General features: G+C 31.5%; 1 protein-coding gene across 2 annotated transcripts in view; it reads right to left on the bottom strand.

Moving 5' to 3' along the window:
• LOC129981191 (rab11 family-interacting protein 4B-like) overlaps positions 1-20963 on the bottom strand; it is a 142301-nt gene that overhangs the window by 55072 nt on the left and 66266 nt on the right. The window contains exons 3-5 of one of the 2 annotated variants that reach the window (XM_056091925.1): positions 10834-10964; positions 8800-8862; positions 6224-6310 (exon numbers count right to left, since the gene is read on the bottom strand). In XM_056091925.1, coding sequence (XP_055947900.1) covers positions 6224-6310; positions 8800-8862; positions 10834-10964 — 281 coding nt within the window. The remainder of the gene's footprint in view (positions 1-6223; positions 6311-8799; positions 8863-10833; positions 10965-20963) is intronic. The other variant, XM_056091926.1, reaches the window with a different exon arrangement.

The following is a 20963-nucleotide window of genomic DNA, read 5'->3' as shown; positions in this document are numbered from 1 at the left end:
ACATCTTATAAGATTTATGATTTGATAGTGTAAGAGTAAGAAGTATCAAATAAGCTAGAAACCAGGATCGGATTAAGCTACCTGAGGGTTCCCTAGTAATGTAGATTTGGACTCTCCTTTTCTGTTCCAAAATCAAGTATTTTTAAAAATTCTAATATTTTATCAATACAAACAACTTTTAGGCAATAAATATTACGATAAACTGGAGTAATAAAACATTTAATTGCGGATCACATTCAAAAGTGTTGAATAAGTATATATTCAATATACAGGGTGTCCCACAGGTATGCAGCGTCTAAGATTTACAGATTCGGATAGAACACGCCAAAATGAGTATTTTGATGTATTTGTAATAGTCCAAACAGACTATGGCGCTATATTCGGGGACCCCATACATTATACATCAAAATACTCGTTTTGACGTTTTTTATCCGAATCTGTAAATTTTAGACGCTGCATACCTTGTGGGACACCCTGTATATAAAAAAAATTGAAATTTACATATAAAAGCAATTTAAATAGAATGGTTAACAAAAAAAAATCACAAAAATATTAATGCTCAAATAAAAGTTTAGCAGGGTTACGACTTGTCAATCAACCAACCAACTGTAATGATAAAAAATCACGCTGATCTATCAATGATTTTGAAAGCACAGACGAATCCAAAGAATAATGTTCAAAAATTTAAGCAAAAACTGAGTTTTGTTTGAGCTTATTTGCAAATCGTATTAAATCATAAAATTAAATTATCTTGAAATCTGGTGACTTTGTGGCCACTGAAAGTTGTGAAGCCCATTGCCTGTTTAGCATGCTTTGATAACTTGTCATTGCTAGCAATTTCTAAAACAGTAATCTAAAATATGGCCCAAACATTTTCAAAGTCTACCACAAAGCGATACGATAAGAAAGTTACCGAATACCGAATAACCCCAAGAATGACACAAAGCAGAACCACTTTTTCTTCAACCACTGATAGAGGATGCACCACCACCCAGAGGGTCATCCAACCATTCAAAATTACTGCACAATTTTTTTTATCACATTCTCTTATGCAACCAGAACCATACGTGATAAGGGGACGTAGCGAAAGTCTCATTTTAGATATGCCGAGAACAAACCAGGCTTAAATTTTCGATTTCTCTTACTCAATCTAGGGATGTCCCCTCACGATAAGGATATGTTCCACTGGCACGGGACACGCAATACTACATTTCGAATGAAAAGGGTGGGGAGATAAACCAAGAAGAAAAAGAAGCCGATACGCGTCGGGATATGTGGACCGTCCCAAGGTCAAGGAGCAAAGCAACTCAACCCATGTGAAACTAATGAGGTCGACACACCACTCCAAAACAGACGATTTTGTTCATTGCTCCCAGAGAGACAGCAATCCACTCCGGTTCCTGGGGTATCGACTGACACCTCGCTGAAATTTGAGTCGGCTATGGAAATCGAGGGATAAATAGGTTCTTTCACCAAGGGTATCGCGTTTATTCAGGGACTTTGATTTTGTAACCGAAAGTACCGATGCGAAATTTTCCGAACGTAAATTATTGAACTATTTTCCCTTCCTTGGTTGTTTCATATAAATAAATAACTACTAAGTCATTTTTAAAAGTCAAAGAGACTCAGCACTTAGGTCTATATTATAGGTCTTAGCTATAAAAATTTTAGTGAAAAAATCAGATGTAGAAATTTTGCTACCCTAGGTCGTGAATAATATGATGCTTGAATAAACAGGACAAATTAGTTTCTTTTTTGGACAAATTTGAAAAACAACATCCAGCTAATAATCTATTTTTAAGTTTTTTCTTTTTTTCTTTTCTTATTTTAGTAACTGTATAATGCCGGCGTCCTGGCATAGGGGCAGCGCATCTTCCCGTGCTTTGGGCATCCCGGTTCGGGCATGGTTGTTCTTCTGTGTTTTATCTGTGAGATGTGTGAATGTGCCCCCCCCCTGTAAAAAAGAGATTGTGCAAGCGAATGTGACGCATGAAGTAGTTAAGTAGTACTCTTGGCCCTAGTTGAAACTACTGAAGAAACAAGAGACGCTCACTCGGCTTAAATCGCTTACAGAAAACTGTAAAGGATTTGTAAAGTGCCAAAAGTCACAACACAGCACAACAATAGTAACTATATAATGAAGATATTTTTATTTATTATAACTGACTGCGCGGTATCCCGGTTTATAAATACTATTACAGCAGAACTCAGCGTTTATAAATACTATAACTGCAAAAATAACAGATAGGGTAATATTAACACATTGCTAAATATACCGATCATTTTCCTAATATTTTATAATTATAGAATTCTTTTTTTACAAATTTATTGCCCAACCAGATTTATAATTTTTTTTAAATATTAGGAAATGTTTATATTCCGATTGTTTATAATATATTTATTCGATTGTCAACCCAGTGGCCTAGTTGGAAATAAGCTACTGAGAAGAACCCACCAAAATTGACCATGAATTGAACCCACCGTGTATATTTAAAATGGTATAAAAATCAGTCAACATGGTCTTAACCAACCTTAAAATCATATCGTTTAATGGACAAAAACTGCCATAACACAAAAAAATAAAGGATTTTAGAGCCGGCTAACTTTTGCTTATTTTAGCCAATCACTTGCAAGATAACTATACATTGGATATATTCTCCTTTGTCAAATACTAGAACTGAAATTAGCATCCCTCAAAAATATAGTAAAACATCGTTTATACGTCTTTCAAAGCAATGACGCAATGCAACGTATAATAGAAAAGGTTTCATCAAAATCTTAGTTAAGAAATTTGATTATTATAAATTTAGTGCTACAAAAGCAAAGGTAAAATTTAAAGCTTTTTTTTAGGATAATGTATTATTATATATTTTTGAAAATAAAAATTAAATTTTGAAAATAAATATCGGTCATTTAAGTAAGAAAAACCATATTTAATTGAAAACTTCGAGTGCAAGTTATGCATTTCTTCATACAGGTAAATGTATAATTAAAAAAACGCAATTGATCGTCTAACATACTGATTATCTGCGGGTATTTATTATGAATCGGAATAAAGTCATCGAATCATTTTCTACTACTATTTGTGAAGATAAAAAAAAATTTCAAAGTTTTTCGATGGTATCCCATTTTAAGAAATAACTAATATATATTCTTATTCAGCAGCAATTCCTATTTAATTAATTCATTGAATGTCAGTAATTTCGATCACAATCACGCTTCACATATTCCTCAAAAGTGATCGCACGACAAGGGAAAAAAACAAAAAAAAAAAAACAAAAAAAAAAAAAAAAAACCCGCTATATAAACGGATGGCAAAGAACGTCATATAAACGAAGCACTTGACCATTACACCGGTTATAAATGAATTCGGCTGTGATGAAATGAGTTATAAATGAAAAACGTACAAACGATGAGTTACTGTGTACAAAATCTGAAGTCTTCAAAGATAATACTACAGAAACATTTCATATATTAGCACGCTTCTTCCAAGTGAATGACATGAAATGAATGAATGTAAGATGGGATTGTCTTGTTCTGAAACGTAAAAATTCAGAATTTTAAATTTCTCTAACTTTATTTTTGTTACAATTAACTTTCAATTCTACCAACGATTATAGTTAGAGGGAAAGCGAAAAGGATGCATTTGGAAAGCAGCAACAATGAAGTGAAAAAAAAAGGTATTCCTGTTTAGTTGGTCATTTACAATATTACCTCACCACGGTATTCCATTTTTAGGTCGTCTATAGAGGAACACAAGCTCTTTTCGTCAATTTCATTCACCCTCCCCCTTTGATGAATATCATGCAAGAGCATACCGAAAGTCTCATCACGTCCATACACCCAAATACCCTCTTCTAACCCGCATTCACTGAAAGCTTATTCTAAACAGTTCGATGGGAATTAGAACGAGTTGGATACCTAGTTTTCCACTCTATGCCATGGAAATTTCAGCCTTTTCTGCGTTGACGATTAGTTTGGCGTTGAGTGACTGTGAATGACCAGTTTTTGGACCATATCAATTGGGTTCATTTTACTTCAAAGATTCATAATGAGCACTAAAATAGGTGATCAATCGATAATTAAAACAAAAGGAATTCAAGCGAGTTTAATTTAAATGTTAAATGGCGGAAAAGAATTTATCACATATGCAAATAAATACGATAAATATGAACGCATATGAGATGAGAAAGATTATAATCAAACGGAATGGAACACATGGGAAAATAAGCAATTCCTAAGTCAAAAGCGTACTGTCATTCCAAAGAAAAGGGTCATTTAAAAGATAACGCTAATCATTTAACAGACTTCCACAATTGCATTTTTTCATTAAACAGGAATTTAATTAATAACGTATTTTATTTTATCATCAGAAAGATATAAGTAACAATGAACTTTTCTTATCATAACGACTAAAACAATTTGTGATTTGTTAACAAAAATATACTTTAAGGAACTGATCTCGGATTTTAAAAACTGATCTTTAGATGCAGCTTCTGGAAGTAAAATGTTGTAGCACAGATAAAAATTAATTGGGAGAGAACATGCAAAATTGTCAGACAATAGGAATTAGAAGTCAACTGAACAATGCGCAATACATCTTTGCAATTTGTATTCAAAAATGTTTTAGTACCACTGGCAAATCTGTAAATGCAGAACCTTATTTCACTCATTAATCTTTCTATTTACAAAATAATATTTTTTCGGGAAAGAATACTGAAAGGAAAGAAGCGCGAAAAACCAAGATAAGGTATCATCAGAACAAATGATTTTTAAATTGGTATAGACTTTAAAATACTGCTTTTATATGCAGGTTAACGATTCTCAGAGTTCAATTACGTGTGATGAAATTCTGATAGCTTAATAGAATTACATCATTGTTACACATGCAAAAGGTGGCTCATTACAATTTTTTTTTTTTCCATCTTGAATTATTTAACAGCAAAAAAAGCACCCATAGTTTAAAATAACGTGAACATAATTTGAAATCTTTATACCGATTCTCACAAAACTGTTGAGTATAGTATTGAGATATTGAATATTCTTTAACCCTACTTGCAAAAAAAAAAAAAAAAAAAAAATGACCACCGGTGATTTTGGAATAAGTCATTATATATCTGAAACCTAGCAAATGATCATTTCAGTGTTTTTTTTTTTTTTTTTTTTTTTTTTTAAACTAACAAGCGTTTTGTTTCCGGTCTTTACCGTGATGGTCATATCCTGTGACATAAATCCTATTTTTATTTATGATAGAATTCATTCCTACAGCAGTGAATCATATCCTACATCTTAAGTCTTTTTAATAACAACTGACAAATTCATTTAATAATTTGCTTATAGCATGTTTGACTGTAGATAAGGAAACTTTTGTAATAAATTCTTATTACAAACTGCAGTTTTTAATTCATTGTAATTGAAAATTATTTCTCATATATCTCTTACACTAATTTATATCAAGTTACTCAACTACTATTATAGAAAAAGGCAACACAATACGCATAAATTTATATCTTAGTTGGTCTACTATAATATTATATTAGCAGCTATGTATCTATGATCCATTAAATTTACATAAAGAATTCAATTTAAAATATCTATTAAAGTGTAAGGAGTACAAAATAATCTCTAATAAATAATTAATAGTAAGGTTTTTTTTAAAAAATAAGTTTTGCCATTCTGTAAATGATAGTACTATATTTTAACAGGAAAACGATGCTTGATTTTCGAATGTAGTGTAAAAAAATAACGTGTAAAAAAGAGACCGCGACTTCCTAACAATTGACTTTCGAATATCAAAAATTCAGATAAATAACAGCTGGGATGGTGAATGGATGTAATGTGAAAATAGGAGATTTGTTGTCAGTCTTGGGGGAAAAAAAAAAAAAAAAACTGCCGAAATTTTGAATTTTTGTTTGTTTAAGATAGTCTGTTTTAAACTGCAGACTCGTGCATAGAAACATAATTCGGAAAAGCATTAAAGTAATTTTCTTAATCACATTGACTGGAATTGAACGAAAGCGTCCCAAATATGAGAAAAAGTATAAAAATACCCATTTAATCCATAATGGCCAGTAATAGAATATAAACGGAAAAAAGACACACAACAATGCGTAGAAAATAGAACAGCGCGTACCATCACCAAATACACATAGATAAAAACCTTCACAAGACAACAAGTTATGGACAGGACAATGAACAGGTGGTTGGAGAGTCCGGTACTTACCCCGACCTGTTGAGCATCCGGGAACTCCTCCTTCTCCTGGACGGATGGCTGCTGCCGTGACTGCTGGCGCTCCGGAAGCTGCCGGAACTAGAACAGAGAGGGGGGATGGAACAAAGACGCATTCAGAACAACACACACCGAACAAACAGCACAGGTATGGGCCAAGGTTACACAAACAGGTACGCGCGGGAGGAAAAAGCGGCAAGAAAGAAGAAAATGGTATTGCACCAACACTCGGTCAGTGTTTCGCTAATGCTCTCCCACAGAGATAGCAGATACTTTGGAAAGTAAAGGGATACGGTGATGACTCATCGACTGGCACAATTAAAAGATTGAGATTTCTTCAACGGTACTTTAAGTAATGACTTAATATGAAGACATTTTTGGAAAGAAAAATTTAGTCTTAGAATGTTAAATGGATCCTTAATCTATTAAAATAACATTTGATTTGTAAAATTGGGTCAAAGAGCCTTAAACAGGTATGTGGTTAAACTTTTTTTTACATTATCGACTCAAAAGAATTTACAGATCTTTTGAATATGGAAAAGACATCCTAAGGTAATATTTTTATTCAAAAAGTTTTACTGCAAGTTCAATGGTATTGAAAAAATAATAAAATGATACATTTATTCAGATAAAATTTTAATATAAAATGCTTATTCAAAGAATTTTATTGTAATAAGCGATATTTGTAATCGTTTTTTCAAGCTCATTCCAACTGGAATTGAATGACTTTGAACAGTTTCGAACTTTACTTCAAATACAGCTACATGTATCCCCAAAAAAAGTATACATCTTTTAAATAATTATTACATAAACATTTAATATGAATTTAATTTTAATAATTTAATATATACATATCTATCGAATTTTGATTGTTGTCTGCACTGATCGAGTACAAGTTGTTTTTGTATTGGAAAAAAATGGAATGGCAAAGGATGCCTAACACGTCAACTGATAATTGGATGCTTACAAATCTTCTACCTTAGCATGTTTTAAGCTGCAAACATTATATTTTATGGATTCTGACCAAAATAAATTCATGTTGTGATTGGTTCATTAAATTATCATCCAAATAGTCCCTCAACTTATCATAGTAATGAAAGATGTTTTATCTTATAGTCTGTGTAATTTCTGTAGGCGTTTCAAGGACACTCGTTTTCCTTACTCTTCACTCTTTCTCCTTCTCCGTTGCCATGGTTTCGACAAAGCTTGTTTTTTTCCCACGTCAGTACGTTTTGGGAATACCTTAACAGCTGTGTACAAAAAAAGACTGACACTGTTATCTGCCTCAGTGTTAACAGGTAGACAACCAGTAACGAGGTAGAAAATGTGATCTTGAACCGAGTACAGAAAATACACAGACTATAGTGAAAGCTCAAGCATTCCTAAAATGTATTGTATAACACATTCCCATTATAAAATTCAGGTAAATGCCACCCACTATAGATAGATAGTATCTCACTACAGATTTTTTTTTTTGGGAAAAAAGTCTGATTAATTTACTCGCCAACTAAATACTTAATTTGATGAATAATTTGATTTTCCTGCATGTGAATTACCCGATTCGTCAGATGATTAGCAGTAGTTTAGTAGCTGAATGAACCATTATTCACATATGAGTATCATTTAAATATAAACATTTACAATCGTTAAAAAAATGTAAAATTATTATATTCATTAAAATCACGAAACTTGAAAACAAGATTCTACATTTGAATTCATGAATTAGATATGACTCAGACTTGGAACCGAACTTCATAAAATAATGAATTACGTCAAACTCCGAGAAGTAAAATAAGTATGCTTGACTGAACAATAAAATGAATAAATTTATATAAAAAAAATATTTGGGATATTAAAAATACTTTAGAATAGTTACATAAAAGATAATTAATTGATCTGAAAAATAATAAAATTTGATTCTGAAAATGCCGAATTCGCGGAAACAGTCATGGTTGATCAATTTGAGTCATGAAACTTGGATGTATGTTATCAATTATTTATGGAATAATTACTTGAAGTGCGCTTACTTTTTGACTGTCACTGTATATAATTTCTAAGAAATATTTCCATTTATATGCGATTTCATATGTTAATTTACATGCTTTGTTCACTCCTGTATCACTCATTTACTCGTACGCTTATTCGTAAATTTTTACATCATGATCCGCACTGCTAAAATATAAACAATGAGCTTTTCTGCTCATTAATACAATCGCCAATCAAATCAGGGGAAATTGCAGACATTTTGCCATTCAACAAAAGCTTATTTGTCTACTCCGAAACCAAAGAAGCCAATCGTAAATGAAATTAAATTGAAAGTCACCTCTAAAGACGACATTCTTTCAGGCTGGAGGCAATGAGTCAGAAAAATAGTAACAATACATTGATTGTAAAAACGTTTCATTGTAACCAAATAAAAAAAAAAAGTTAGGGGAAAAACCATTAAGCATATCTTTCTTCTTTCATGATTATCAATGTATTCTTTAAATGAAAACAAACAACTCAAAGTAGTATTTTGATTATAAGACTTTGCAATGAAATGACAGTTTTTTTTTTTTTTTTCCTCTTACCTGTTGTCGGGCCGGGACAAGTGTCCCAGACAAGTGTAATTTTCTTCTGCTTCATCGCTTCCACTGAAACAGAAAAAATATAATATTTTAGCCTTAAGGCCCTCTTAAATATGCTTAATTTTTTTTTCAAAGATGGGGGGGGGCAAAAATTAAAAATTGGACATTTTATAAACGATGTCAGAGACAACCGTCTTAAAAATTTATCCGATCTGTCGATAGTTAATGTAGAGAAATGCATTTGCCCAGTAGAGATCGAAGATCAGCATTCTAAAGTGGAAATTCCGTGCGGTTAGCCAAGACAATAGTCATAACAAAAAATAAAATTTCAATGGTACACGAATGAAACATGAGAAAGGGGCATGAAATATACATCTGGGTGGAGAAAAACGTTAGCTTTTACTTCGTTGAATATAAAGACATAAACATTGTAATCATCGAAACTATAAAATTTCAGAATTTTGAAGAATTTTTATCTATTTTTTTGAAGATGACATTTTTTAGGTATGTTTAGAGATGATGTAAAAATTTCTTTCAGAATTCTTCATTTATGAGAAATGAGGAAAGGATTTTACACATATGCTGAGCATTCAAATCTAAGTAAATATGCTATTGTAAAAAAGGTAATAAAAAAAATTTGACAGCAGCGGGAAACATTTTTTTTTTTTTTACTGAAATGTTGGTGGAAGGTGGGGGGGGGATGCAACACAAATTTGCAAATCTTCATGCCAATATATTCATACAACTATTTTGCCACGGAATTGCATTATAAGACTTCTAATGATTAATAATTAGAAGGTCAACAATATATCCATGACAATACGACCTGAAATAGGGTCATAAAAACGAATACGACCAAATTTAACAAGACATAATAAAAGAAAAATGATATTGAAAAAGGTGATTCATAGCAAGTTCATTTGAAGGTTATTGATAATTAATAAGTGGATGCATACGACAAAAACTAAAATTTATGTCCGACTGGCCAAGTAGGTAGCACGTGGGACTTAAATATGATAAGGCAGTGAACTAGAACAAGGCGGTTTCCTTGAACGCACCTTAAAAAAAAAAAAAAAAAAAAAAAAAAATAACATACTACAGACAGAGTTTAGACTTTACACAAAATTCGTGCTTAAGATGCAGTATCATTCCCAAGACGAATTTCAATTAATTTTCTTGAAGAACAGAATAAGCGCTTGAAATTCTGAGTGTATGCTTTTATTGATATTACTTTAAAAAAAAAAAAAGAATTATTTTCATGCTAAACGTGATATATGAATATTAAATTTGCTTTATCACATCGTTTAAACATTGTATTTATTTCTCAAGACACAGATTTTGATGCGGGATTACTAAAAGTAAAGCTGTAAGCTGAAAAGATCAGTAAAGCTGTTCTTTTCATTCATTTCACTAATCGTATTCAGAGCTTGTTAAACAAGGATAACAAATACATAACATTTTAGCTCTAGCATTTTATTTTCGGGGCACTTGACTTTTTAGGCTTCAGAGATTAAATGCATGTTTGAAGGTAGGATAATCAGCATAAGAATAAAATATACTACGATATGTCAAGTTCAGTTTTGATAATATTCAAAACCCTATTGAAGCTACAAATTAAAAAGTAAAAATCAAAATACTATAGAATTAGAGCCAGGTTAAATGTATTATGATGAGGGAGATGTAAAGTTTGACACTTCTTCAACTTTCAAAATTGCATAACTTTTTTGTAACACTGATATTTAAATTGAATTAGATTTTAATGTGAATAAGTACTAGTATATAACCCTAGTAAAGTAAAATAAAAATACAAAATTAAATTTCCCAGCAAATGCTGCAAAAGAAATTTGAAGGCCTCGAAGCACTTAGGCAGTTGGCTATTTGATTATTCGGCCCTGCCTAGAAACTGTTCGATTCAATTCTATTATCATTTAACTGTAAATTTACTTGCGTGAATGAATTAGAAATTTTTATTTTATCATTAGTAACCTTGGTAGGGATTTTATAGTAATAATAATGATAAAAGGTGGGCGCTTGTACCTGTCGTGTTTGTCCGCCAAGGACTCCCTGCTGACGTCACTTCCTGTGGCGATGGCACTGTCCGTGTCGCCGGGAGGGGGTGGCGAACACTCGTCGTCCCGCCGATTCGTCCCGCTCACCGTCACGCTGGGCTGCAAAAAAAATCAAGCATTTCATTCATAAACACTGAAGGGCAATGGTCAGGTGTCAACAGGCATCAAATGTCCTCAAAACATAAACAAAGATATCCAAGAATCAAAATATGGTCATTTTCACAAATAGGAATGGTATCAGTTACAAGAGCACTTCGACACAAAATTTGGATTTGTTTGTGATAGTTGGATATGTTGTAGATACATTTTCCTTCAGGAATACTTTAAAAAGAACGAATTTAATTAAACCAAATGACAATTATAAAGTTCACCTAATCATTCCAATCTACATTTAAACCAGCGAGAGTGATTTCACCAGCACTTTCACGCATAATAAATTTCATGCATTAATCTAATAAAGGTGTTTCCAAATAAAATAAATAAATACAGATAAATAAAATAAAAATAAATTATGCCCTTTGGACAAGGCCTTGAGGAATGTGTGCTTCATAGTGTAGTAAAAATAAAGGTATCGTTACAAAATATCGATCTCGATCGATCCATAACTACGAAATATCGAATTTTGGCGTGAATACACAGCTTTTACTAAATCTATCTTGTGATCTTTCACGTTCTTTTTGGCGACGAATCGTTGACGTGCAGTTAATACACAAGTACAAAAAATCGAATACTTATTTTGAACGCCTATTTTTACAGCCGATTGTAACCAAAATTGGCGTAGAACTACAAAACTACTCATTCATAGAACATAGTCATATAAAACTAGTCACTACATAAAACTAGTCATTCAAGATCGCACAAAAATTTCATTTATAACATGCTTGCGGAAGTAGAAAGTTAACTTTTTGATAAAAATGGTTCAAAATTTGATAAGAATTCATACTTTAGGTGCTAAAGCTAAGTGCCAAATTGCATTTATTTAGTTCTTTTCCTCTTAGTTTATCGTGTAAACTTATATGAGAATAGCTGAACTATAGCTATCGTTTGTTAATTTTTCAGATGAATAATTGTTGCAATGGAAAATTAAAGAGCAAAGTAACTGCTATTTTTTTTACTTCGTTTTCATATCTTCGTTATTGTGATTTTGATATCATAACATTCATCACATCACAAGCAATACTATGTGGCTACTGCATATATAGTATAAAATCATATTTGTGTCTATCATCATAATGCAGTTTTTGTACATGCAAAAATCGACAGACAGTTAAGAGATTGTGTTATTCAATTTCGCAGTTCGGCTTTTGTATACCATTAAATCTCATCATTCTGCAAGCTGCAGACTAATTGAGGTATTAATGATTTTTTATACTTATATGTATTAACAAAAATAAAAAAATAAAAATCTTTAAGTCGCCACTCACAAGAGAATTTTGAAACACTTCAATGTTTACCAACAATTCTCGTTCATCTTTTCGACGGCCATGAGCCTTCTCATGTTTATCTTTAAAATAGTGAAGAGTGAACCCAAAGTATGTCTGGCGACAGACTTCCCAGCTGCGCGGCCCCCCTTCTCCACTTTAGATTAGATAGCAAATTCTTCACAAGAGACTGCAAAACTGATTTTGGGATTTCCAAGACATCGCCCTGTAAGGACTAAATGAACGTTTTTATTTATACACATAATGGCAAATTTAGCCACTTCTTGGCCCTATGAAGTTTTGTGACACCTATTGCAATGTTCTTAACAAATGTCAATCCAAAAAAAGATAATCCAGATGTTTATGAGAATCACCTGGATGAACTTGGCTCCTTTCCAATCACAGTATATAAATGCAAAAATATTTCTTCAGAGAATCGTCATTTACATTTTTATACTTACTAAGAAAATCAAACATATTTTTATGGATAATGAACTACGCGATGAGAACAAGTCCAATCCACATTGTTCGCTCAACTAAGTTATGCATGATATTTTATAAACAATGAAAGTGAACAATGTTTTACTATTTTAGGCAATTATAATTCTTTCGATCTATTCTGGTTTAAAAATGAAATATGCCCTTCATTTCAAATGCAGGCTTAATTCAATTTAGAGAAAGCTTTGAATTGATTCATTCTAGTTTTCGATGCTTTAATTCGTCAAATTTAGCAATGACACCTAAATAAATCGCACATTAAGTTATGGTGGCTTATTCATACTAATGCTATTCTTTAGGTATATGGATAACGCAGATAACTAATTCCTCCTATATTCCGCATTTCCCTATTTTCATTTTAAGTAAAATTTCACAATGTAATAAATTCAACAAAAATCCCTCTTATACTGAAATTATATTTGCTTTTTAGCTTTTGTTTTTAATTCCTAATTTTAAGCATCGTATATTCGTGAAACCAATTTTGTAAATAATAATAATAATAATAATTAACAGATGTAGCAACTGGTTTGCAAGCAAAATTTAAGTGAATCTATTAATTGAGTGTTAAGTTCAGAAAATATTTAAAATCAGTATTGTCATCAAAAATATATAAATTTAAAGGCTCAAAATTATAGAACTCTGTAAAATTCCATTTTACTAAGATGAAACAAATCCAGCGAAAGAAAAATATTTAAAAGTCCTAGTTGTATTATACAATTTTCCATTATAACAAAAACAAGAATGAACAACAGTTTAAAGCCTAACATTTTAATAACCAAAAAGAGATCTTTTCAAAGACTTCCACGAATTATTTTATTTAAACAACTGAGTTTTAAATAAAATAAGTAAAAATCATAAAAAGTGAGTGATTATATTTTTAAAAAGATATACAAACATCCCGTAATTCGCTAATAGAGACATCTGCGCATTACCTGTTACAGCTAATTTTTGAATTATTTCATTCATTCTCTGTCCCATAATGCGTGGCGATTAAATAACATTTATTTATCTTTCGTTTTCTCTTTTTATTAATGACATCGATTATAATATCTATCACAAATCTGCTTATCAACGATACGAAAAGATCTTTAAAAACATAATAAAGGGTTAATCTTTTCATAAACAGTATTACATAAAAATCGGGACAAAGGCATTAAAAACTGATTAAGTTTCATTAAAAAATAAATAAATGCATACTCAAAATATATGCTAAACTATATTATTGCATCAAAAAATTCCACAGTATTACAAAAATCAAGTTGAATATCAATGCGCATTAATGGATGTCCTTAAAAACCGAACAATCGAAACGGATTAAAAGGTCAGTTTAACATAATGACGGATTAATAGCCCACGGTATTTGGGGAGGAGGGTCTTTAAAAGCTTCATTTGTTACGGTCCAGAGGGCAAGTTGTACATAAAAAAGGGAATATGATTTTAATAAGATTAAAAGTTGAAAACATTTTGTTCCGGATTAAAAGACAGGATCATCAACATCTGTAAACCAGCTTCCGATTGAATACTTCGGGGAGATTTTACTTTTAAACTTCTTAGATTTAACACAGAAAGAATTGTGAAAAATAGACCAGATCCGTTTTATTGCATGATATCAAAAATGGCCCTTGAAACATATTGGCAGAATCTAAGACTTAAAATAAAGCTGCTTTGTTTCTCGGCATCTTGTATTAAATTAATTTTACGTTATTTTTCTATATTTTTATTGTAGAAGTCATCTTAAGATAAAGACATTTTCAAGACTGCATCTCTTAGAAATAGGTTTATATTGATATTCAGGATTAACTTTTCAGTAAAAGTACTAATACATATGAAAATAGAATTTAAAAGAATGTATCCTATTTTCTCCTAGCTGTTCACTTGGCATACATTCTGATACCTACAAGCTTGAAGATTCTACAATTCTTTGCTTATTATCTAAACATTTTTAAAGAAGCCATCGATCATTTATTTGAATCAAAATTATGCTCACACGTGGTAAAAAAATTAATAATGCTTTAAATATGAATTAAGAGCAGAAAATATTTTATAAAATTATTCTAATATTCTTTTCATAACGTAAAATAATGTTGAGTAATTTTCACATTTCAATATAAATATTTCAACTTATTCGTTTTTGTCATGATGTAGGTTTAAAGCTACAAAAAATTAGATTCACTTGTGAAGGTTTCAAAGAGAAAGCAATAAGAAGAGGGGGATACTTTATACATATTTTAAATAGACATACCCTAATTATTAACGTATGAATGGCATTGTGTAATGTGTATACATAGAATGTAACATGTAAACAAACATTCATTTCTTGTAAGATCATTCAGAAAAGAAAAGGCATAGTTTAGAATCTGAGTTAGTCATCGTTATGTGATAATCTTAGAAATCAAACGAAATGTTTTCGTCATCCTAAACAACCTTCGATAAAATAAGTATTAAGGGCGATGCTAACATCGAATGAGTTACTACTTTTGTACAATTATCAATAAATTAATGATTCAAATATTTAAAAAAATTATGAGTCTAAATGATTTTTCTCTTATTTATTCCTTCCATCAGCTAATTTTTTTTCCGTTTAATATACATTTATTTACATGTAGTAAACTTCCGATTATCCGAGGAAAAGATTGAAGTGGTAACCATGGGTTTTAAGCAAAATTACAGAAATAAGACACAAATCAACACGAAAAGGTTTTCATTTACATAGTTATAATTTAATCGATATTAAATTTTTGCATTCAAAAGTTTTTAGGATTACTATATTGCCAAAATGAAAAAAATAATTGATCATTCGCTTTTAATTTTATTTCATAAAATCCCTCTTTTTTATTAAGCTTTTTTGGAACATTTTTGGATTAACACGTTGACTCACGTATGATTCGCCTGCTATTCACGCCTACGATTGTACCGAACCATCTACTCAGATGATAGGTAAAATTATATTAAAGAAGAAGTCATCTAGTGAGACGGATGGTCCAAATATCAGCTGTGAATTGTGACATCTACCGTGTTAACATGTTAGCACAGTCACGCTTAACAAACATACGAAATCCAAACATCATGATTTACGAATCTAATTTCTGATATCTGTTTACTTAGAATAACCCTTCTTAACTATACTAGAGAAAGGGTCATTAAGTAGATGAATCGGTACATTCGGATAGCAGGGGTGAATCACAGTCGAGTCACGCGGCAGTCAACGTGTTAACAATTATGGCAAGTCCGGAGGGTCCGAATTTACAGTTCCTGTAATATCATTGTTTTATCTCAGAGAAAAGACTATGACAGGCTATGAAAGACTGACTTTTATTACAGTAACGCCTAGGGGGTAGAGATGAAGAATTAAATATTACAACAAGCATTCATCATCATTAGTTTTTTTTCTTTCACTTTTTATTAGATGAATGACCAGTTAATTTAACCATAGTCAAACATACTATACATTAATTATCTTGATATGCAAATAAAGTACATAAAAAAATCAATGACTACTTCTTACAGTCACGTAAAATTGACAAGAAAAATACTGAGATGTGGAATAAAATATACAACAGCATTTTTTTTAAAATTTATATATTTTGGTAGCTTATCCATATTAAACTGCGATATTTACTCTCAAATTTCGGAGCGGATAGAAGAGGAGGGAGCTCATAACATCGAGCTGATAACATAACAAATTTGAAACATTGAGTTTTCGAGACTGAATGATAAGGTATGAAACTGGCAGAAGAGGTTTAGGGGAGGGGGGAAATACTATATTAAAAATACTTATAAAATGAGTTGTCGAAGTTAAGATAGCCAAAATAGGGCAGGAGAAATTTTTTTTAAAAATATAAATTTGTAAAAATACATTATCAATTAAAAAGACTTAACGAATCCTTGGAAAAATTCCATTTAAGCACATATTTACTAAGAAGTTATATCACAGATAGATAGTTTCATTCTTTTGCGAAAAATTCAATTTCATGAAAACAGGTAAGTTCGTCGAAAAATGCTTATAAGTACTTTATCTTTTCGAATTTTCGTAGCTGGGAAAAAATTCTTTTTCTAAATGTATATCTAAGATTTCAAATGGTATTATAATAGCCAATTTTCTGAAAATAGTAGTGAATATTAAATTTCAAATCAACATTTTGTAGCAATTATTGTTCTTTTAACGCACTTACCGAAAGCCTAAGACACGCAACATTACACTCGCGGACATTACTATTTAATGTTTTTAAAAACCAGTCGCCACAAAGATTTAAAAAAAAAAATTTCTCCGCTTTTTTTTTTTTTTTTTTTTTGAAAATTTTTTTAGACATTTTAGAGTTTTCCAAATAAAAAATAATAATAAAATTCACAAAAGATATTTTTTTTCGGGGCACTTTGAATTGGGAGCTCAAGCATTACATAAAATAACAAAAATTTTTAGGAAAAAATACGATAAGTGGTTTCTCTCAAAAGATGAATTCAAAAAGAGATTTGGAATTTTTGTTTAAAATAGAAAAATACCAATTCTAAGCAACTTATCACTAAAAACATAGACTGGAATTGGCATTTTAAATTGCTCATAACTGCCTCTATTGATATTATGAGAACATCACAACAATGCCTTTGGAGATACAAAAAATATTTTAAAAAATAATGTTATATCTTGCCTATATATGACAGAAAATATGAATGAACATACAACACAAAAACAGTGGTCTTATAATTGCATAAAATACTATTCAACAGAAAGATTCTCAAAAGATAATTTATAATGTCTACATGAAATCTTCGAGACAATGACGTGAAGGTGGGGTGACTGAATGACCGCGCGACCACGTTGACGACCGGATGTGGGGTAGGTTAAGCAAAATAGGGTGGGTGCTAATGTAGCCGCTTTGCGTCATTTCTTCAGAGAATGGGTGTGTTTCCAAATTTAAAGGCTGAATGAATCCGTTGCAATGATTGTTGTATGAATCAGCATCTAAATTAAGTATTTAACACTCCGATGGCCTTAAAATGCTCGTGAAAGAAGTATTTTAACCTTCAACCTCACATACCATCTAAAAATTAATTAGATGCTGATTGCATTCGCTGGTTAAATTCCTTAAAAAGGAAGGCGATTACATTGATTAATGAACCAAAATGAGTACTTACAATCTCAATAAAGTTCAATCGATATTGTGTGACTAAAAAATTCTATTAAATGGGTTTTAATCATGAATGCAACCAAGTGTCCAATAGCCGAGCCAATGGAGTGCTAAAGATTAAGAGTTCGTGTAGAATGATTTTTTTTTCTCACCTTCCCCTCAACCCCTCCTATTTTTCTTAACCGGGTTTCAAGTTCATGAATATAAAATAACAAGGAAGAAATCCAATATATCACTATTTTTTATATGAGCAGATACGAATTGTGTTGGATACTTATGACTTTTTTCGGTTCGATAAAATATTTTTAATTTCGGCTATTTAGGTATGGTATTTTGAACAAGGTCAGAAGACAAGGAAGGCACTTTAGCTGGCACGCCCATCCCAGAATTTTGGACCACAAAAACTACAAAAAGTCTTACCCAAGACATAAGATCTAATATGCATGAGTCCAACATACACGATGAAAATCCTTCTTCTACGTTGAATCTGGATTTCGAAGCTTAAGCTCCCACCTCACCTCGATCTTGAAACCGAAACTTCGCCATAAGGTCACCAAATCTTTCATATATGTCAATCTAAAACGGTAGTGTGGACGCAGAATCAAGTCCAATTTGTTAATCGCTGTTTGGCAATAGCTCATAAGTTTGGTTTGTTTACATGTTTGAATCGGTGGAAAGTCTAAGTTAACAAATCTGTGTTTGATACTTTGAGCAAAATGAATTTAAGTCACGCTGTTTAGATTATAAATGAAAATGATCCAAAACGAGAAACGCAAATAAATCTAATGTACAATCATACACTAGAAGATCCAGTCGGAGTGAAAGAAATAGAAATATTAAGCATTTTTGTATACAGACGGAGCCCCATGACAAACGACTTTATTGCTTTTTCGGAGGCCCTGTTACAGAGCGAAATTTTCGAATTACATAAATTGGAACAGCATAGTAGTGGGACTATGAAAAAATTTCAGTTCTTTTTGATAGGCACATTTCTGAGAAAAAAAATAAATTCAAAATCTTTTTAAATATCTGTTGAATCCAGCGAAAATATTAAATAATTTGCTAACTGTCGATTCATTCGAATAATAATAATAATAGCAATAACAACAATCATAATAACGATAACGGTGTTCCCATTATGATGCATTTTACTCACTGAATTTCAAATTTACATTTAACAAATTGCTTCAATTTTCAGTAATTTTTGGAATTTTTCAAATTGAAAATACTGCATCTTCATATCTTTTCCGCCTTCCGTGGAAACAATCAACACGCTCATAAAGCCTTTACTAAATAATTCCCATGTTTAAAACTTCCTTTATAGTGTTAATGCTAGTATCTGTTTTAACGTTAGATGCTGGTTTAGGAGCAACAAATATACAATTCGTTTTTTGAATTTTAGCCATCATAATGAATACTGACATGTAGTATTAATATGTTAATGAGTTATTGATGCTTAAAATAAAAAGTGACGAATAATATTACTGAAAATGGTTTTATATTTTGTGAAATTTAAATATTTTAAAAATATGAAAATTGTTAAACTTTTTTTAAAAATAATTTTGTTATACTTGGATTTATTTGAGAATATGCAAGTGCATATTGGTTAGGGGAACATTTTTTTTTTTTTGCGCCTTAGGGCTCCAGGTGCCAGGGGTGTTTGTGGGACCCCAAAAAATCCCCGGAAACTTTTACGGACTTACTACCGACATTTTGGAGTTTCGAGAAGGGGGGGGGGAGAAATGAAAAATTACGATTATGAAGTATTGAATGACCTAATTATAAAAGTTCAATGAATTACTTTTTTTGCAAAATTAAGACCTTTGAACCCAGGTCACGTGATCGCACATCTGGTCGAACGAAGTCTCTCCCTTTTTTTCTGCCGCGCCTACTTGCCGAAAAGAATCCAGAAGAGAATGTCCGAGAACCGGGGGAATGAGTCATAACTCGCAATAAGGAAAGAACAAAAAAGAAGTTTTTCCCCCTTTTCACGCATTATCACTGCCTTTGGAGAAAGAAAGGAAAAGTTTTCACCACACACACTGACCTTGCGTTTTCTGCTTTCAAAGCAAACAAAATTACCCAGATCAAAATAAATAATTCATTATTATTCCTACTTCCTTTTGAACGACGATCCCCGGAATTTCCGGGTATCGAAGTTCAAAATCCCCGGAATTCCGGGGTTTCCCCGGAGCACAAACACCCCTGAGGTACTCTAGCAGTGACCCGGGTTACCGGACGAGTTCCATTGCTTATTTTTTTAACTTACGGAGGTAGGTGTCACAGTTACTTTGAGTTATATTATATATATATATATATATATATATATATATATTGTTTTTTAAGCTAAAATATTCTCGTGTGATCAATAAAATCAAAATGGGATTGAAAGAACATTATACCATGCGTATGCAACGGCGAGGGGTGGGGCGATAATATGAAAAAAAAAAAAAAAAAATCACGGGCGCAATCGTAGTTCAGTGTTTAATTCTTAAAAAATACTTTCCTCAGTTCACCCAAGAAAAATCTATCTTCTTCTAGAATTATTTCCTTTTATTATAAAGTTAGCCATTTTTTTTTTTTTTTTTTTTTTTTTTGACAAAAGGAAAAGCCGTGAAATCTTATGTGCACTATTCATATAACAACCATCAATTTCAAAATTCAGATTTCAAATCTATGAAAAATGCATATCATCAAAAAATATTTTTTAAAATAATTATTCTATCAGAAATATATATATTTTTTATAATTAAATTCGACACTGTTTATTATCCAAATTAACCATCAAACATGAAAACCATTGAAGTCAAACTATTCATATAAGCGCCACCTACTCCAACTTTTTGATCTGTTATTATTAAACGTCTCAGAAGGTAGAATGAACTGAATTAATTAGATCAAGAGTTCCCCGAAATGCGAACTTAGTATGCAAAGAAGCAACGATTCCGAGAAGGTTAATATCCACAAAAGGTCCTTACCCCTCTTCATTATGTGCGATTGTGCGCGCCCATTCACAAAATATTTGTAATTCTCGCAAGTCTCAACGAGCACTA

The sequence above is a fragment of the Argiope bruennichi genome, chromosome 8 (assembly GCF_947563725.1).
Source record: "Argiope bruennichi chromosome 8, qqArgBrue1.1, whole genome shotgun sequence".
In the NCBI taxonomy this organism is placed as follows: Eukaryota; Metazoa; Arthropoda; class Arachnida; order Araneae; family Araneidae; genus Argiope; species Argiope bruennichi.
Note: the sequence above shows the minus strand (reverse complement) of the source record. Positions and strands in the feature narration are given on the sequence as shown.